We start from the raw sequence: 16,028 nt of genomic DNA, 5'->3' as shown, positions 1-16,028 counted from the left end.
ATGTCTATGCTATGCAGAGAACAGGAAAGGCCTTCCAGTTTCTAAGGTAACTTTATCTAGGTGGCTGTCTTCTGTAATCACTTACATTTATCAGCTCAGAGGCAAAGAGTTGGTTTCTAACCCAAACGCCCATTCTACCAGAGCTCTAGCTACATCTACAGCTTTTCAAGCTAGACTTCCTGTAGACACTATTTGTGCAGCAGCCACATGGGCCTCTCCTTTGTTTCACATTACAAATTACATTTGGTCTCCAGAGACAGAGCAAATTTTGGATCCACCGTTCTCAAGAGTCTGTTCCATTGAGCCACCCAGGATAGAGGTGCCAGCAAGAATGAAGGCGAGATTGACAACTTAACATTTAGAAGTTATGTACCTACCATAACGTTCCATGTTAGTTGTCTTCTCTCGCCTTCTTTCTTGCGTCCCGCCCTCCATCCCCCTAGCTTGGTCAGACCGGGAAGATTATACATCTTCTATTAAGACGTTATTACCTTTTTCTAGCTGTTCAACTCCTAGTGTCACTAGATTATGTTGATCCTTTCTAGAGGGTTATGATATTTAGTATCCTTATTTTCTTCCTCCTCTTAAGTTGGAAGAAAATACTGCTATTTCTTTAGATACCAAATGAGATCTGAGTAATCTCCGCCTTGCATCATGGAATATAGGGTTGCCTCGAGCCGGTAAAATTAGCTCTCGAGCTTAGCAAGTGCCGAGTCGGAGCCGAGGATCGGCTCCGAACCCATCCAGCAAGAAAGAAGGCGAGAGAAGACAACTAACATGGAACGTTATGGTAGGTACATAACTTCTAATTACCTCCTTTTGAGCCTGCTGCCACTTCTGACATCAAGTTTTTATCTTGGAAGACAGCCATTCTGTTAGCTCTGACCTCTGCCAGGAGAGTTTCGGAGTTGCAAGCTCTCATGGGTGTAGAACCCTATATTATTTTTCATCAAGACAGGGTGTCTTTAAGGACTAATCCTACTTTCATGCCTAAGGTGGTTTCCAAAGTGGCTTTAAATCAAACTATTCACTTGCCAACTTTTTTCCCCAGTCCTCAAAATAAGGGGGAAAGGATCTTGCATTCCTTGGATGTACACAGACAACTACGTTTTTACCTGGACAGAACCAAGGACGTCAGGAAATCAGAGCAACTGTTTGTTTCTTATGCTTCAAGTTCCCAAGGTAAAGCCATTTCAAAACAGACCATTTCCAAATGGATTGCTCATGGAATCAGATTTTGTTATTCACACCATGGAAAGTAAATCCCAGGAAGTATAAGGACTCACTCTACCAGAGCTGCTGTGCCACTTCAGCTGCCTTCCTCAGGGGAGTTCCTACCAAAGACATTTTGGAAGCTGCAACTTGGAGTTCAGTGCATACTTTTTCCAAGCACTACAATCTACACCTCTACTCTAAGTCTAGGGCAGGCTTTGCTTCTGCTGTCTTGCAGGGCCTTTTAGCCACCCCCTCTTCTTTATGACCACCTCCCTTTTATTCTGCTTTGGGATTCAACCCTACAGTCATGACTGCAACAGTGAAACACGATGAACATAGTACAGTTGTGTACACTTACCATGAATGTAGATGTTCGAGTGTCTTCACTGTTGCAGTCTGGGTTTCCCTCCCTCCTGTCCCCTCTTATTTTTTCTTTTGTGTGGTTCCCTTCTTCACCCTTCTTTTGAGGTGTATTTGCAAGGGGTATGGGATCTTACTCAATTTGGAGCACCTGACATCTGGGGCAAGAAAAACTGGAGAACATGGCGTCGGCTGTCAGCTTTGTACTCCTGGCGCTCTGACATCAGGGAGCATGGCTGAACAGCTGACGCCGGACCCAGACTTTGGGATTCTGGCCGTCCGAGGACTGCCTGCCGGCAGGGGAGAACCCTACAGTCATGACTGCAACAGTGAACACACTCGAACATCTACATTTATGGTAAGTGTACACAGCTGTACTTTTTGGGGTAGTAATAGTCTCTGTGCTGGATTATACACTGGGAAAGGGCTGTGCCAAAGTCATGTATGATACTCTGCTGCAGAGTCTGAGGAGAGAATTCCAAAAGTACTGAGGTAATCTTTGTCGTAAATCCACATGTAATCCACATCTGGAATACTGTTTAGATGCCATACATAGGAAAGGAACATAGGCTTAAAGAAAGGATGCATTATATATAGTGAAAATAGTGAAGGGCACAGGTCTGGCAGATGAAAATGGCCACACTAACTTGCATATGTACACATTAGAAGAGATAAGAAAAGTAGCAATGGTTTGGCACACAGCTTTGTTTAACAGTTGGGAGGGTGGAATTTGTGGAATGACCAGATATGGGAGGCAGTTGTAAAGTGTTACAGTTCATGTTAGATTTAAGAAATTGCTACTGCAGTGTTGGTGCTACGGTAGCGTTGTCGCCTCATAGTAAGACGTTGTCCTGTTTGATTCTCAGCTAGAGCGTCTTCTGTGTGGAGACGTGCGTGAATGGGCGTACCTTTGTTGAAGGTTGTGCGTCAGGGCTGACAACTCTGCACGTAAAAATCTACTGCCAATCATTAGCGGACCGGAGTTCTGTTGTGGCGACCCCTAACCAGGAAAAGCCAAAGGGCACAACAACTACTTCACTGGGAAGGGTACTAGAGCTATGTAATGTATTACCTAAAGTTGTGGTACACTGGCACGTCTTCGGAGATGTTCATAGCTGCTTGGGACACAACAAGAAAAGGTGAAGCATTTGTGTATTCATGTCATTTTGTCAAAATGGCACTTGTAATTTAACCTATTTTACAGCCCCTCACCTAAAAAGGACCTGTGGGTAAGGGAAAAAAATGCTCTCTTGAGCTAAACCTGTAATGCTGCATTAACAGCACCTCCTGTGTTTCTGGAATAGGCTTCTGATTTATGTCATGCGGAATATTTCCCTGCCACCTTTAAAACCAGTCTTCTGATGATTGGGAGGGATGATCACGCATTTTCACCACAGATTTGTAAGAGTAACATAGTTAATGGAGACCACAGTTAAGCTCCCACTAGTACTGGCTAATGTGGCTGTGCTGCTCAGTGGTCTCTTCGGCTGTAAGCTTAGTAAGACCTTACGAGCAAATATCAAAAGTCACATTCCCACAAAAAGGGACCTAGAAAGTAAGAGTTTTTGAAGGGTGGGGCTACACCTCCACTTAAGTAACATCAGGGACCCACCAGCACTGGGTAAAAGGGCATAGTTCAATAAAAGTAATTTCATAAAGGTGTGTTCTTGTGAAAAGACATCTCACATTTGTGCGCAGGCTGACCTGACACTGAATGGCTTGATGGACCACTGATGTTCTTTTAACTTGTTTATAGAAACTGAGCAAGGGAGTACAGTTCTTGCCTTTTCTGGTTTATTTCCTCCTTTGTAATCTGTCCTGGCATGATGCCTTTTGTTGGAATATTCTCAAGATATGCCAGTATAGTTATATGGACATTTAACAGCACATTTTAAGAGATCATTCAGTGGTACAAATTCTGTGTTGTTTCTCTTCGTCTTCTTTTTTTTGTTTGTTTTATAGCCACTGTGGGGTATTCTCCTTAGCAAATTCCTGGAATTCCCTTCCCTGATTTGTGCTAAACAGTGGAATGTACTCTTGAAAAAACATCCATTATACCTTGCATTTTAAGAAGATGAGGGTGGCTTATTAAATGCATGTGTGAAAGAAATGGTCACTTTGGAGCATGCCTTGCTGGAAACAAGGCCCAGCAAAGACTTCTGCACTTTTCATTGCAGGTACATTTTTTTCCAAAGATCTGTTATGATGTGCAGTTGGATAAGTGCTTTTGTTGACATTGGTAACTGCACTGACTGTAGTCCAGCATATGTGACAGTGTCCTGTACATAAAGTTGTGGTACATAGTTTTGGCATAACTGTGTCATGTATGATGCCTTTTCTTACATACATTGTTTTGTTGGTGGGGGTGGAGGGGTGGGATGGTAAGGTTGTTGTATGTTAAGTACACATCTTGTTTGTGTAACTGATTTTGATTTGTGTTTACAGGTTGGAATGAATTGTTAATCGCCTCCTTTTCCCATCGTTCAATTTCAGTGAAGGATGGAATCCTTTTAGCGACTGGATTACATGTTCACAGAAACAGTGCCCATAGCGCAGGTGTTGGAGCAATCTTTGACAGGTCAGCAAACTGATTTATTTAGTACCTGTTATGTAGTCTAAAAACTTATCCACTCTTCATTTTTATTCCTAACTTGTGTAACACTAAAGAGCAAATTAAAGATGACCTTTAAAAATCAGTAGATCAGTTGGACTTCTTAAAATGTCAAGGGCAGCAAACATTATCGTTTGTCAACAGAGAAAAAAAGAGCCAGTGTTTGATCAGTATGCTGTGCTCATTTATCTTCTCTGTGAAAGCTCCAAACTAAAGAACCAAGAAATCTGAAAAGATAAAACCAGATTCCAGGAACCACAACACGAACAATAATCCAATGTAGATTTATTTAGCGCTTTCGTCAGTTTATAACTGCAGACTTCATCAGAATAATACAAAGTCAGAAATACCACAGTTAAAAGCATTCAGTTCAATCACATGGTATATAAAAAACAATCATTTGTTCCAAATCATTAAGGGATTAAATGAACAGCCCTCCCCTATATAATTTAACTCATTCATATACAATAAGAACGCAATCTCAAATAACTGACTATACTAAGGCAGTCATTGAGTCCTAGTGGCATGTGGGCATTAAGCTTACATCACCCGATGGGCCACCATGTAAATCCTTTTTTAATCCTTCTAAGACAGCAAATTTAAAACTGTGAGTTGGGTGACCTTCCAGGTATTTATACAAAGCATTGTTAGCATTTGACATGCTCATAGATTCTTTCTTTTAGTTTTCCTTACATAAAAAACAATAACAAAAAGAACAAATTGCAGCTTAGACATCCCCAACAGAATTGCAAGTATATATTCCATTGGGTCTAATATTAAAATGGTTGATTTTTATTTTTTCAACATTTAAAATATGTATGCAGTGCGAGCAAAACCCACACTTCTTAGTGCCTAGATTAGCAGTGTTAATACAGCTTGTGCCATGTCATTCTAACATGTTTTTAATCGTAAATCCACTTCTGTATACTTTATGTGGTCTAGGACCCCCCTTTTCAAACACAGCTTCACGTCCACAAAAAAATCTGCCAGTTCTCAAGTAAGATGTCACGAATTAGCAAATGATCCACTGAAAATCTAGTAATAAAAAAACAATAGTCCCTTGTATGTGCTGTAGACCGTAAATCTGTAAAACTATGGTTTACATTCTCCTTGATGTCAAGCAAAGGAGAAATAATCCCATTTTTTTCTTTTGGTAGTGATCTCATTGTTGATCAAATCAATGAGTCCAGAGGGATATTTCTAGAGGAAAACATTTCAGTTAAAACATCACATTGTGTCAAAAACTCTGCGTCACTAGTAACCATACGTGCCACTTGGACAAATTGACCTTTAATTATGCCCTTCTTAACGTGTTCAAGGTGATTACTGTGATAGTGCAACAAGCTGTTACAGTAGGTCATTTTCCTGTACACATTACTTAAATATTGCATATTCCTAGAGTCCTTTTTAACTTCAACGTCCAAGTAGTTGATAGTATCACTACTATAAATAACGTTCAACGAACCACTCCTTGAGCCAATAACCTACGACCACAAGTTAAAAAACACCTTTATTCGATCCACATAAAATTGTTGACTGTACAAAATGTAATCCACAAAAGCAGATCAATAATCCACTGTGTAGGAATAATCCGCAAAACAGGTCAAGCGCTTTCGTCGATAGACTTCATCAGAACAGTTAATGATGGATACTGAAACCATTTATATATATACTGTAGGAAACCGCAAACGCTGGAACCAGGGATGCACAGCAGTCAGGGGCAGGACTATAGAATAAAGATCTCCATATCCTTAATCAACAGATCAATCCAGTAGTTAGAAATGTTGACCATGTTTAATGAAACCTTGTAGAGAGCACTGTCGAACAAAAACACATTCATCCTATTCACATAGTTCAGTTTGGACATAATGACTACCCCCCACCCCCTTATCTAGTTTCATAACTCTTATGGCTTTGTTATTACAAATTTTCAGTAGAATTGCCCTTTCAGATTCAGACAAATTGTCACTAAAATCATGCGTTCTGTGTTTAATCATTGCTCTAAAGTCAAATTCACAAATTTTCTCTTAACATCAGTAGGCAATTAGATAAAGGTGGGTTAAATAAACTCATTTTCTTTAGTGTACAAGTTAGGCTGTGGCCTTGCACATTGTCAAACAACAATTTCAAATTTAAATTTTTAACAAACAGCTTAAGGTCCAGCACCAAATCAGTGATATTAGAATGACAAGCTGGAACAAAATTAAAACCTTTGCGGAATAATTCAACCACACCTGAAGTCATAGTCTGAGATAAAAAATTGTAAATGCAAAAGTCATTTTTTACATTATAAACAAAAGTAGGGTAGTCTGTTTCACCTTTTTCATATGTTAAAACATGTTTGTGCTCGTCTGAAACTAATTCTGCCTGTTGTATGGCCTCCTGGTCTGAATGATCGCCTGGTTGTAAGTCCTTGCCCCTCTGTTGTTTCACTGCGGCCTGTAATTCACTGTACGAGCTTGATTCCGAATACTTTCAGAACTTTTTGGTAAATCCTGCCCTAAAGGGAGTTCATTGGTAGCTGGATGTGATGATGCGTCCTGGTATAAATTGATTCCACTGTTGGTCTCTGTAGTAAATGGGTGTGTCACATTGAGGGAATGTGGTTATAAAAAAATAAAAACGCCAACAGTGCTTTGTATAAGCACCTGGAAGGGCACCCAACACACAAATTTGCTGTCTTAGAAGGATTAAAAAAGGATTTGCGTGGTGGCCCATGGGATGATGTTTTAGAATTCAAGGAGCTTTGTTGGCAAATAAAGCTTAATGCCCACATGCCACCAGGACTTAATGACTGCCTTAGTATAGTCAGCTATTTGAGATTGCGTTCTTAGTGTATATGAATGAGTTAAATTATATAGGGGGAGGGTTGTTCATTTAATCACTTAATGATTTGGAACAAGTGATTGTTTTTTATATACCATGTGATTGAACTTTTTTAACTGTGGAATTTGTGATTTTGTATTATTCTGATGAAGTCTGCAGTTATAAACTGACAAAAGCGCTAAATAGATCTACATTGGATTATTGTTAGTATTGTGGTTCTTGGAATCTGGTTTTCCCTTTTGAGTTCTCTGTGAAAGCTGCAGATCCCAAATGTATGTATCAAATGTTATAGTGCCTTTGATCATTGGCCTTTATCACCTTGTGAACCAGTAGCAGGGGAATGTAGAATTTTGCTGACCATAGTGTGCCAAAATTCTAACTGGGTGGGCGCATTATGTTTGTTATATTTGTGAGTGTCATCTCTGATTTTTTTTTTTTTTTAAAGGTGTCTTTATCTGAGGTTGCAGGCTTGAGTAGCATGGACTTGTAGTGGGGTAAGAATCCTGTCTAGTGGCTTTTTAAGAGTAGGTATGGCAGTTAAATTGGGGCAAAGTGCTAGGTCTAGTTAAGACATAAAGATAATCATGTGGGGACAGCATCCTTTTTACAGCTCAAAAGGTTTTCCTGACTTTTCATTTCAGCACAGGTAGGTATATGCTACGCAAGACCACAGGAAGTAGCTGGCTATTGTTATTACTAGTGCATATACCACTTGTCAATACAAGGAGCATCACATTAGGACTTCTGAAATTCCACAGTTTATTCATAACAATTCTTCAGCCAGTTCAGTTTTAAGTTTTTTTTTTCAATGGGTAATTTAAACCATTCACCTCTGTCTTTATGCATTTGTTTCATGATGTGTTATTGGTCAAATGTTCTCTCATATGGTCAGTTCTTTGCATTAAGCCCCCCCCCCCCCGCCCCATTACAGAATTAACTTTTCTGTGCCTAAAATAGTTGAAATCTGAATTCCTCCAAGGCAAATGATTGCATAAGACATTACTGTGCAATTTCTAACACTATTTAGATTCTGAATAGTTCTCCTTCAGAAGGTCTTGTTAGTTTTGCTTGCATGAAAACTCAGTTGCATCCAACAAAATAAGAATAAACTAGCTAGTAGAGCTGAGATAAGTTGAAGTATAAAAGGTGGTAATGATTTGGTGGCCTCTACTGGTTGTGTGGAAGAGTTACATTAGTTTCACAACCCAGATGCATAAAATGAAACTTCTGCATTAATGAACTTCTTGTCATAAAACTTTTTTTTGTTTTTTTAGAAAACATAAATTAACATAACATATTCATGTTTGTATTTTGCACATGATTTTAATGAAACACTTGGTGCTGTTAACACTAAATGGAGTTGAGACTTGTAACCATTAACATTTTGTTATGATAGGTTCATAGGTTAGTACTAGGCTAGCTGCCCTTACAAACCTTTTTAAGCTTAACCAGTTTACCTTTGTGTTTGAATGAGCCTGTCACATTTAGTTAGAGACTGGCCTTTTCCCATGGTCAATAATTATATATTACCCCTAATAAGAATAACTAGGATCATACCGTAGGTAACTTGAGGGGACCCATGCATTGTATAAAGTTTGTAGGAACTGCCTTTATCCATTATTAGTACAGGGTGCAGTCCTGGGGTAAATTCTCTGGTTCCCATCCATAGATCTAAGTTGCGCATATATATGGACAGGGTAGATTGAGAATCTGTTCTATGGCAGCAGTATGCTCTGTGAGATGTACCTTTCTTTCCAAAGTGTTCTGTTGATGTTGTAGAAGAAGTTTAGATCCCTAGACTGAGTATTTCTGATGACATTTGACTTATTGATGTACAGTAATTCCATAAGTAATGGGTCTGAGGATGCCTTGTAATCCAGACGTAGGTCACCTCTTAGCAGTCTGTAGGATACCAGTTGCAAGGTTCTGTCGGTCTATGTAGGACATATTATTTAGGCCTTTTGTATCCTTTTTATAAGTAATTTCTGTGAGCATTTGTTGCATGCGTCTAGACAGATACATGCCAAAGGGTCATGCTTCTGTCAATACTCAATAACTGACTTAATGAGGGCTGAGTAAAGGTGGACAGTGACATCCCTAGATCTAGACACACTCCCTTTTTTTATAAGTTGTGCGGTATAGAAGGACTTTCTTATGACAGTGGACACATTTAGTTAAAAGTTAGGTTACTGTCCACAAAAGTTCCCAAATCTCAAAACAACTTGGTGAACTCTTAAGGGCATATTGTCAGTATGATAGTTCTCTGGGATCGATGACTTCCCGTAGGATACAGTAATGCATTTTTTGGCATTTATTTTCAGTCCATGATTTTGGCACTAGTTATTTGAAACAACTTCCTGCAGGACAGCTTAGTCATTTGGGTGTTCAGTGTCTGTGCCTACCTTGCAGTCATCTGCAAACTTAGTTGGCCACAGCCCTTTGTTATTTGCTTTTACTTAAGAAAAGTATATGCCAAACAGAAGAAGTTCCGGCACTGAACCCTGGGGGACTCCACAGGTGACTGATCTGTTTGAGAAGGTAAATTCCCCTATTTTGATTTACATCTGAGGTTTCCTGAACTTTGCTGTCATTACAAGACTATCTGCAAATATATAGAGCTGAGTATATTTTTCTGTATTCTGTATTATAGAGCTAAATTGTTGCTTAGATATCTGTTGTCTTACTGTTTTGCAAATATACAGAGATCAGTATATATTTTTCTGATTTTATAATTTGCACTGTGATTCCTCACATCTCTGTTGAAACTGTCTTCCCCACCCCCCACCCCCTGTTCTTGTTTGTAGTTTAAATTTGGTGGCTTTTGCAGTGCCCACCCCACTGTAGATTTGATCTAGGACACTCCCCCAGTCCCATCTCTTTACTGCATTCTACCTAATAAACCCTTTCTGCACTTGTTTTTAGTCCTTTTTAATTTAATTACATTTTTTTCAAACTGTGTGTGGACTAATATTGCTACATACTCAAGTGTGCCAGCTTGCACTGCATGTGAATTGTTTTTACTACTGTTTTTGCTACTTTTCTGAAAAAAAAATTGTAAGCCTGTTTCCTACCTTTCCTGTAATTAGTGATCCAGATATAGATTTGCTGTATCCAGGACTATTTGTAAGCTTCTGAGCCCCCAAGCCTTTCTGTGTTGGATGGAAGCCTTCTAGCTTATCAGTGGGAGTGGTAAGCACTGGGTAACCTGTCTACCACATAAGGAGTGGTTCTGGCCCAGAATTTGTAGTTATTGGCCGTGTGGGCGGTCTTCCATCTCTCTCAACTTTCTGATTTGAAGGCCTGCATTTACACTTGTTTCTGTTTGGTAACTCTTGGGCCCATCTCATTTGCTCACTCAATTTTTTTTTTTTTTTTTTTCCTGCTTTTACTGTATTTGTGTTTCTTCCTACTCCACCTCCATAGGTATTGCAAGGGATAAGAAACTAAGAGTAATGCCACTCAACGCCAGAAGTCTAAACCTCAAGATGCACGCACTCTAAACTCTCCTTAGCATGGAGAACATCGATATCTGTACAGTAACAGAAACCTGGTTCAAGTCTCCCAAGAGCACCCCAGCACTACCAGGTTATACCTCATACCATGCTTTTCGGCCCCAAAACTTGGACCATACCACAAAAGGAGGGGGGAGTATCAATATTCGTCAAAGATACCCACACCTCCAGGTTGGTGGCACAGCACGAAACATCAGAGACTATCCATGTGCAACTAACAGTGGGTAAAGCTGCCTTCCAGTTTATAGCCTGCTACAGACCACCCTCCCAAACCCAGGAACCCCACTCGGCCTTCCTGTGAACACTGGAAAATATGAAAGTCTCTCCAAACACCATTATATTGGGCGACTTCAACTACCCAAACATAGACTGGGAGCCATTACTCTAGCTCCAACACCCTAGCCCAAAGGTTCCTAGAATTTATAAACTCAAATGCTATGGAACAACTTGTTACCACTCCCACAAGAGGGGAAAACATACTGGACCTGATCATCACCAACGTGGGGACTCTATGCTCCAGACCAGAAGTGTATCCCTCACTGGCAAGATCAGACCATAAACTAATCTCACTGGATATTCACATCCCGACTCCACTCCCTGCCCTGAAAACCACAGTGAAAAACTTCTCTAAAGCAAATTTCACACTCCTCAAAACCGATGTGGAATCCTTCAAAGCCCCCAGGCCTGTGGAAAATACGGCCCAGACCTCAGAATCCTTTATAAACGCATTCTGTGAACACCTTCAGGAATGCATGGATCATGCAATCCCAAATAAAACCAAGACCCAATCCTCCAAAGGCAGATGTCCTGTCTGGTGGACCCCAGCCATAAACAAACTATACAATAGAAGGAGGAAGCTACTACATGATAGAGCAAAATCCCAAAAAGGGAAGGCATCTCTGATCAGTATTAGCAAAAAACTACGGGCACTCATAAAATCGTCTAAGGCCAGCTTCAAGAGAAAAATTGCACAGGACACTAAGGATAATCACAAGGCTTTCTTTAGTTATGTTAGGAACCTGGGTGGGAATTCCCAGATATGCTCAGAATTAGTCCAAAATGACAAAAACTACACCAAACCCACAGACATTGCCAACATCCTAGCTGACAGGTTCAGCGCAAACTTCTCCCACCAAAAGGGCAAATATCTATCCCAGCAGAGTGCTGCCCCCCCTGACATCTCAGATGCTCAGATAAGAGCTGCCCTTTCCAAAGCAAAAAACACAGCATCAATGGGACCAGACGGTGTCCTGGGCTGCGTCCTACATGAACTCCAAGAAGAGATAAACCCAAACATAAAACTACTGTTCAATCTCAGCCTTACTACAGGATATGTACCCAAAGAGTGGCGTACAGCAACAGTGGTCCTTCTCCACAAAGGTGGTGCCTCAACGGATCCTGGAAACTATCGCCCCATAAGCCTGACTAGCTTGGTCTGCAAAGCTATGGAAAGGATCATCATGGACCTCATAAATAAAGATATTGGGGACCTACAGACACTGGATCCTACCCAGTTCGGCTTTAAGGGCAGATCCTGCCTCTTAAACCTGGCTGATTTCTTTGAAACAGTCACCAAGGCCATTGACAAGGGGAAGGTGGTCCACACAGCCTACCTGGACCTCGCAAAAGCCTTCGATACAATACCCCACTCGGGCATTATAGATAAGCTCACCAGCTTAAATATAAACCCCTATGTCACTAGATGGGTTGCAAACTGGCTCAATGACAGAACCCACATGGTTAGAATTGCTGGAGCCATGTCAGACTCCAAACCAGTTACAAGTGGCTTCCCACAAGGCTCAGTCCTGGGACTTCTCTTGTTCGGTATATATTTCTCGGAGGTACAGGCCAACACGGAAGGACTATGGCTGACCAAGTTCGCAGATGACTGCATACTGGGCGCCATAATAGACTCTCCAGCCGACACAAGCATCCTCCAAAAGGGCCTCATAGAAACAGACAACTGGTGCCAGAGCCATGACCTCAAGCTAAACTCCAAAAAGTGTATAGTCATCCCCTTTGGCAAAAACAAAGTGCCCACAAATTACCACGTAGGTGGTAATCCATTAAGTACAGAAGAAGTAATTAGGGACCTGGGGACCCAAGTTGATAACAATATCTCATTTGACAACCATGTGGCCAAAGTGGTTAGAAAAACATTTTATATAGCCCACCTAATCATGAAGGGATTCACATCTAGATCAGGGGAGGTCATTGTGCCTCTTTACTCATCCCTCATCAGGCCCATAATTGAGTACAATGCCCCTTTTGGGATGTACCTTACCAGACACCTGCAGCAACTGGAAAGACCCCAAAAGTACCTCACCAAGAGGATCAAAGGGCTCAAACAGATGCCATATACTGCCCGGTTAAAGAAACTCCAGCTCTACTCAGTGGCATACCGCCTGCTCAGAGGCGATCTGTGCCTGACGTATAAAGCCATGTCCAACCCAGAATTAATGGACATGCTGCACCTCAGAAAATCCAAATCCCATCGAGCTACACGCTCGAGAGACTTGAAAACCTCAGCACTGAAATAAATAGTGCTGGAGGGACAGATTCATAACCCAGAGGCTCCCTTCACTCTGGAATAAAATCCCAGTCCAGGTTAGGCAGAGTCCCTCATTGATTCTCTTCAAGAGGAATCTTGATGAGTGGATGGGAGATCGTAGGTTTACCCCAGGTATCACTTCTGTGTCACTGTTAGACAGAGGCACAGTATACTAACCTTGAAAAAGGGCATAGCAAAATTAATTTAAAATGGGTGGCGAAAGCCAAACACACTCTGGCTAGGCTTAAAAATGCCCTAGGGCAGATAGACTATTATGAACTTATGAACCTGTATACACAAGGTTGTAATCACAGTTTCATAATATGTATTAAATCAGATACCTGTGATTACCTATCTATGAGCCATTTGCCAGTCCAGTGGGTGATATAGGGATTTATTCCAATTTATTTAGCTTTTCTACTATGCCTGAGTGGGGATTGTCAAAAGCTTTGGCCAGGTCAGTGCATGTGGTGTATGCTCTTTTAACTTCATGCATTGCTTTGGTGACCTGTTCAAAAAAGGTCCACCAGGTTTAGTTAAAAAAAAAAAAAAAAGTGATGACTACCCTTACATCTTAGATAATAGATTAATACCAATGATAGAACAGATATTTTGGGATAATAATTGAATATCAGGCATTTTAATTAGAATCTGAATTTGATCATTAAGAAAAATTGCTCATTGATGAAGGATATTCTGCATTGCATAAACAGTCATGATAAAGTATTACCACCTGTATCTAGAGTTACGGATCACAAATACTGAGTGCTGTGCTGCAGTCTCTATATGTACAATATCTCTCTAATTCAGAAGTTGGAAATGATTCAGAAGACATTCACCAAGACAAATAACCAAAGTGAAACATCTTGGATCTAAAATAGACTTGCTTTAAACTATTTTTGTATGCTACAGGCTGATTAGAGAGGTCCTGATCTTAGTTTATAAATGCTGTAGAAATTAAATTATGTCTCGGTTACTAGAATTAATGTTTTTCATAGCTGTCATTTACCACAAGGAAGAAGCATGCATTTGTGGTTGCTTTATCAGTATGCAGCTGAAGCCTAAAAAGGAAATGTTTTAATCACTAGTCTGGGAGGTATAGAATTTTCTACCACTGCATATTAGAAAGGCACAGAGTTCAGTCAGTTTTAAGAACTATCTAGATATCTAGTTTGGTAATGGAGTGTTTACTCAAAAATTTACATGCTAACATATTTTTAATAACTGCTTTTGTAGTGGTGAGTTTGGCAAACAGCAACATTGGACATTAATTGCTTCTGACTCTGGGGCCAGTTGTTTTGTAGCCTTCTCTCTCATATTCTGCCAAATAAGCCTCCACATCAGGAATCTCAAACTCAAATGATCAGCATTGCTGAATGAGGACTGGCACACTCGTTTGAGAGCCAGAGTCTCAAAATCAAAAGGGGGAGGGGGCAGCACAGCAACAAATTTAGTAGAGTAGCTTCCTTCACCCAGAATTATGCTTGTTTTAGGACTCCTTGGGGCCTCAGGGCCACAAGCTTGAGATCTCTGCTACACATCATCTTCCTTCTGAGTATTTTCAAAGTTGTACTGGGTTTTGGGATTAAAAGCTAAACACAGCATGCCAGAGTCATATGAAATATGTTGTGTTTTTATATGAGCATACTTTCAATCTCATTTGTTCCCAACAAAATGGAGCTTCATCAGAACTGAATACATTCAAATCCAGCTGCTTGAATATATCTTTGGACAGATTTGGTGTGTTATTTTGCATTACATATTAATGAGCAGTAGTACTGTTGCTTGCTTGTGTGGCTGAATCTTGTTTTTGCATAGCAAAAAGTTCAGAATTTGCCAACAATTGCTAATGATTGGCAGTAGATTTTTACGTGCCGAGTTGCCGGCCCTGACACGCAACCTTCAACGAAGGTACGCCCATTCACACATGTCTCCACACAGAAAACGCTCTAGCTGAGAATCGAACTGGACAATGTCTTACTGTGAGGTGACAACACTACCACAGCACCACCACCGCAGTATAGAAATGCCCTAGAACAATTAGTTAAAATCCAGGAATATCCGTACTTATGCAGTGGTGTGGTGTAGGTTTCACAGTCTATAGTTAGATAGTTTAGATCACTTAGGAAAATGGTATTGGGTTTAATACCGAGTGCTTCTAGTTCCTGTACCATTGTGGCTTTCTCGTCATCGAGGGAATTCTATAGCTAGCTAATATATGATACAGGACATTTCTGATGGTTATCTGGGCATAAAGAAGCTCTAGTGCATCATGCTTCTTTACCAGCTTTGATGTGAGTCTCTGTGTTAGATATAGATTGTGATGCCTCCATGTTTTTCCCCTACTGTGCAGTAGCTGGTCTAAACATGTATATGGCATTATTGCCCTGCACAGCTGGAGTGTTCTCCCCTATTTTAAACCATGTCTCAATCACTACACAGATGTCAGTGTCTTTCAAGGTGAGAAGGGCTTTGAGGGAGTGGAGTTTTTTATTCAGGCTCCTAGCATTGATCAGCAACACCTTCATATTTTCCTTTTCTTGTTTTGTTATGTTGGTGTACAATAGTCCGCTCTAGTGTTTACATGCCCCTATCCTTACTCTGAGCAGCCTTTTTCAGTTTCCAATCCCTGTGAGTGACAGTTACCACAGATGCTTCAGCTTTGGGTTGGATGGGGTTGCATTGTTAGGAAATGTCAGTCGAAGTTGCTTAATCTCAGCTGTATTCAAGATAAGAGCAATAACTGTTCAAACTGCAAGCTTTTCAAGAGTTTCCCTCCCGCATGGTGCCTTTGCTGGTCACATGGACAGTAGAACTGTGCAGTAGCACACAAAGAAACAGGAAGGTGTGTTGTCAACTGACCATGAGTATTTTAAAATGGACTATGCTGATAAACCGCTTCCTAACAGCAGCCCATTTCACAGGAGAAGGCATTTCTATAATGGACAGGCTC

General features: G+C 40.6%; 1 protein-coding gene across 6 annotated transcripts in view; it reads left to right on the top strand.

The window, feature by feature from the left end:
- The window catches only part of RXRB (retinoid X receptor beta), a 1,081,557-nt gene that overhangs the window by 914,953 nt on the left and 150,576 nt on the right, over positions 1-16,028 (top strand). For all 6 annotated transcript variants that reach the window (XM_044083573.1, XM_044083570.1, XM_044083567.1 and 3 more), the window contains one exon: positions 4,021-4,153. In XM_044083573.1, coding sequence (XP_043939508.1) covers positions 4,021-4,153 — 133 coding nt within the window. The remainder of the gene's footprint in view (positions 1-4,020; positions 4,154-16,028) is intronic.

This window comes from Protopterus annectens, chromosome 9.part0 (assembly GCF_019279795.1).
Source record: "Protopterus annectens isolate FY-2018-M chromosome 9.part0, PAN1.0, whole genome shotgun sequence".
In the NCBI taxonomy this organism is placed as follows: Eukaryota; Metazoa; Chordata; order Ceratodontiformes; family Protopteridae; genus Protopterus; species Protopterus annectens.
This window is presented reverse-complemented; position numbering and strand designations above follow the sequence as displayed.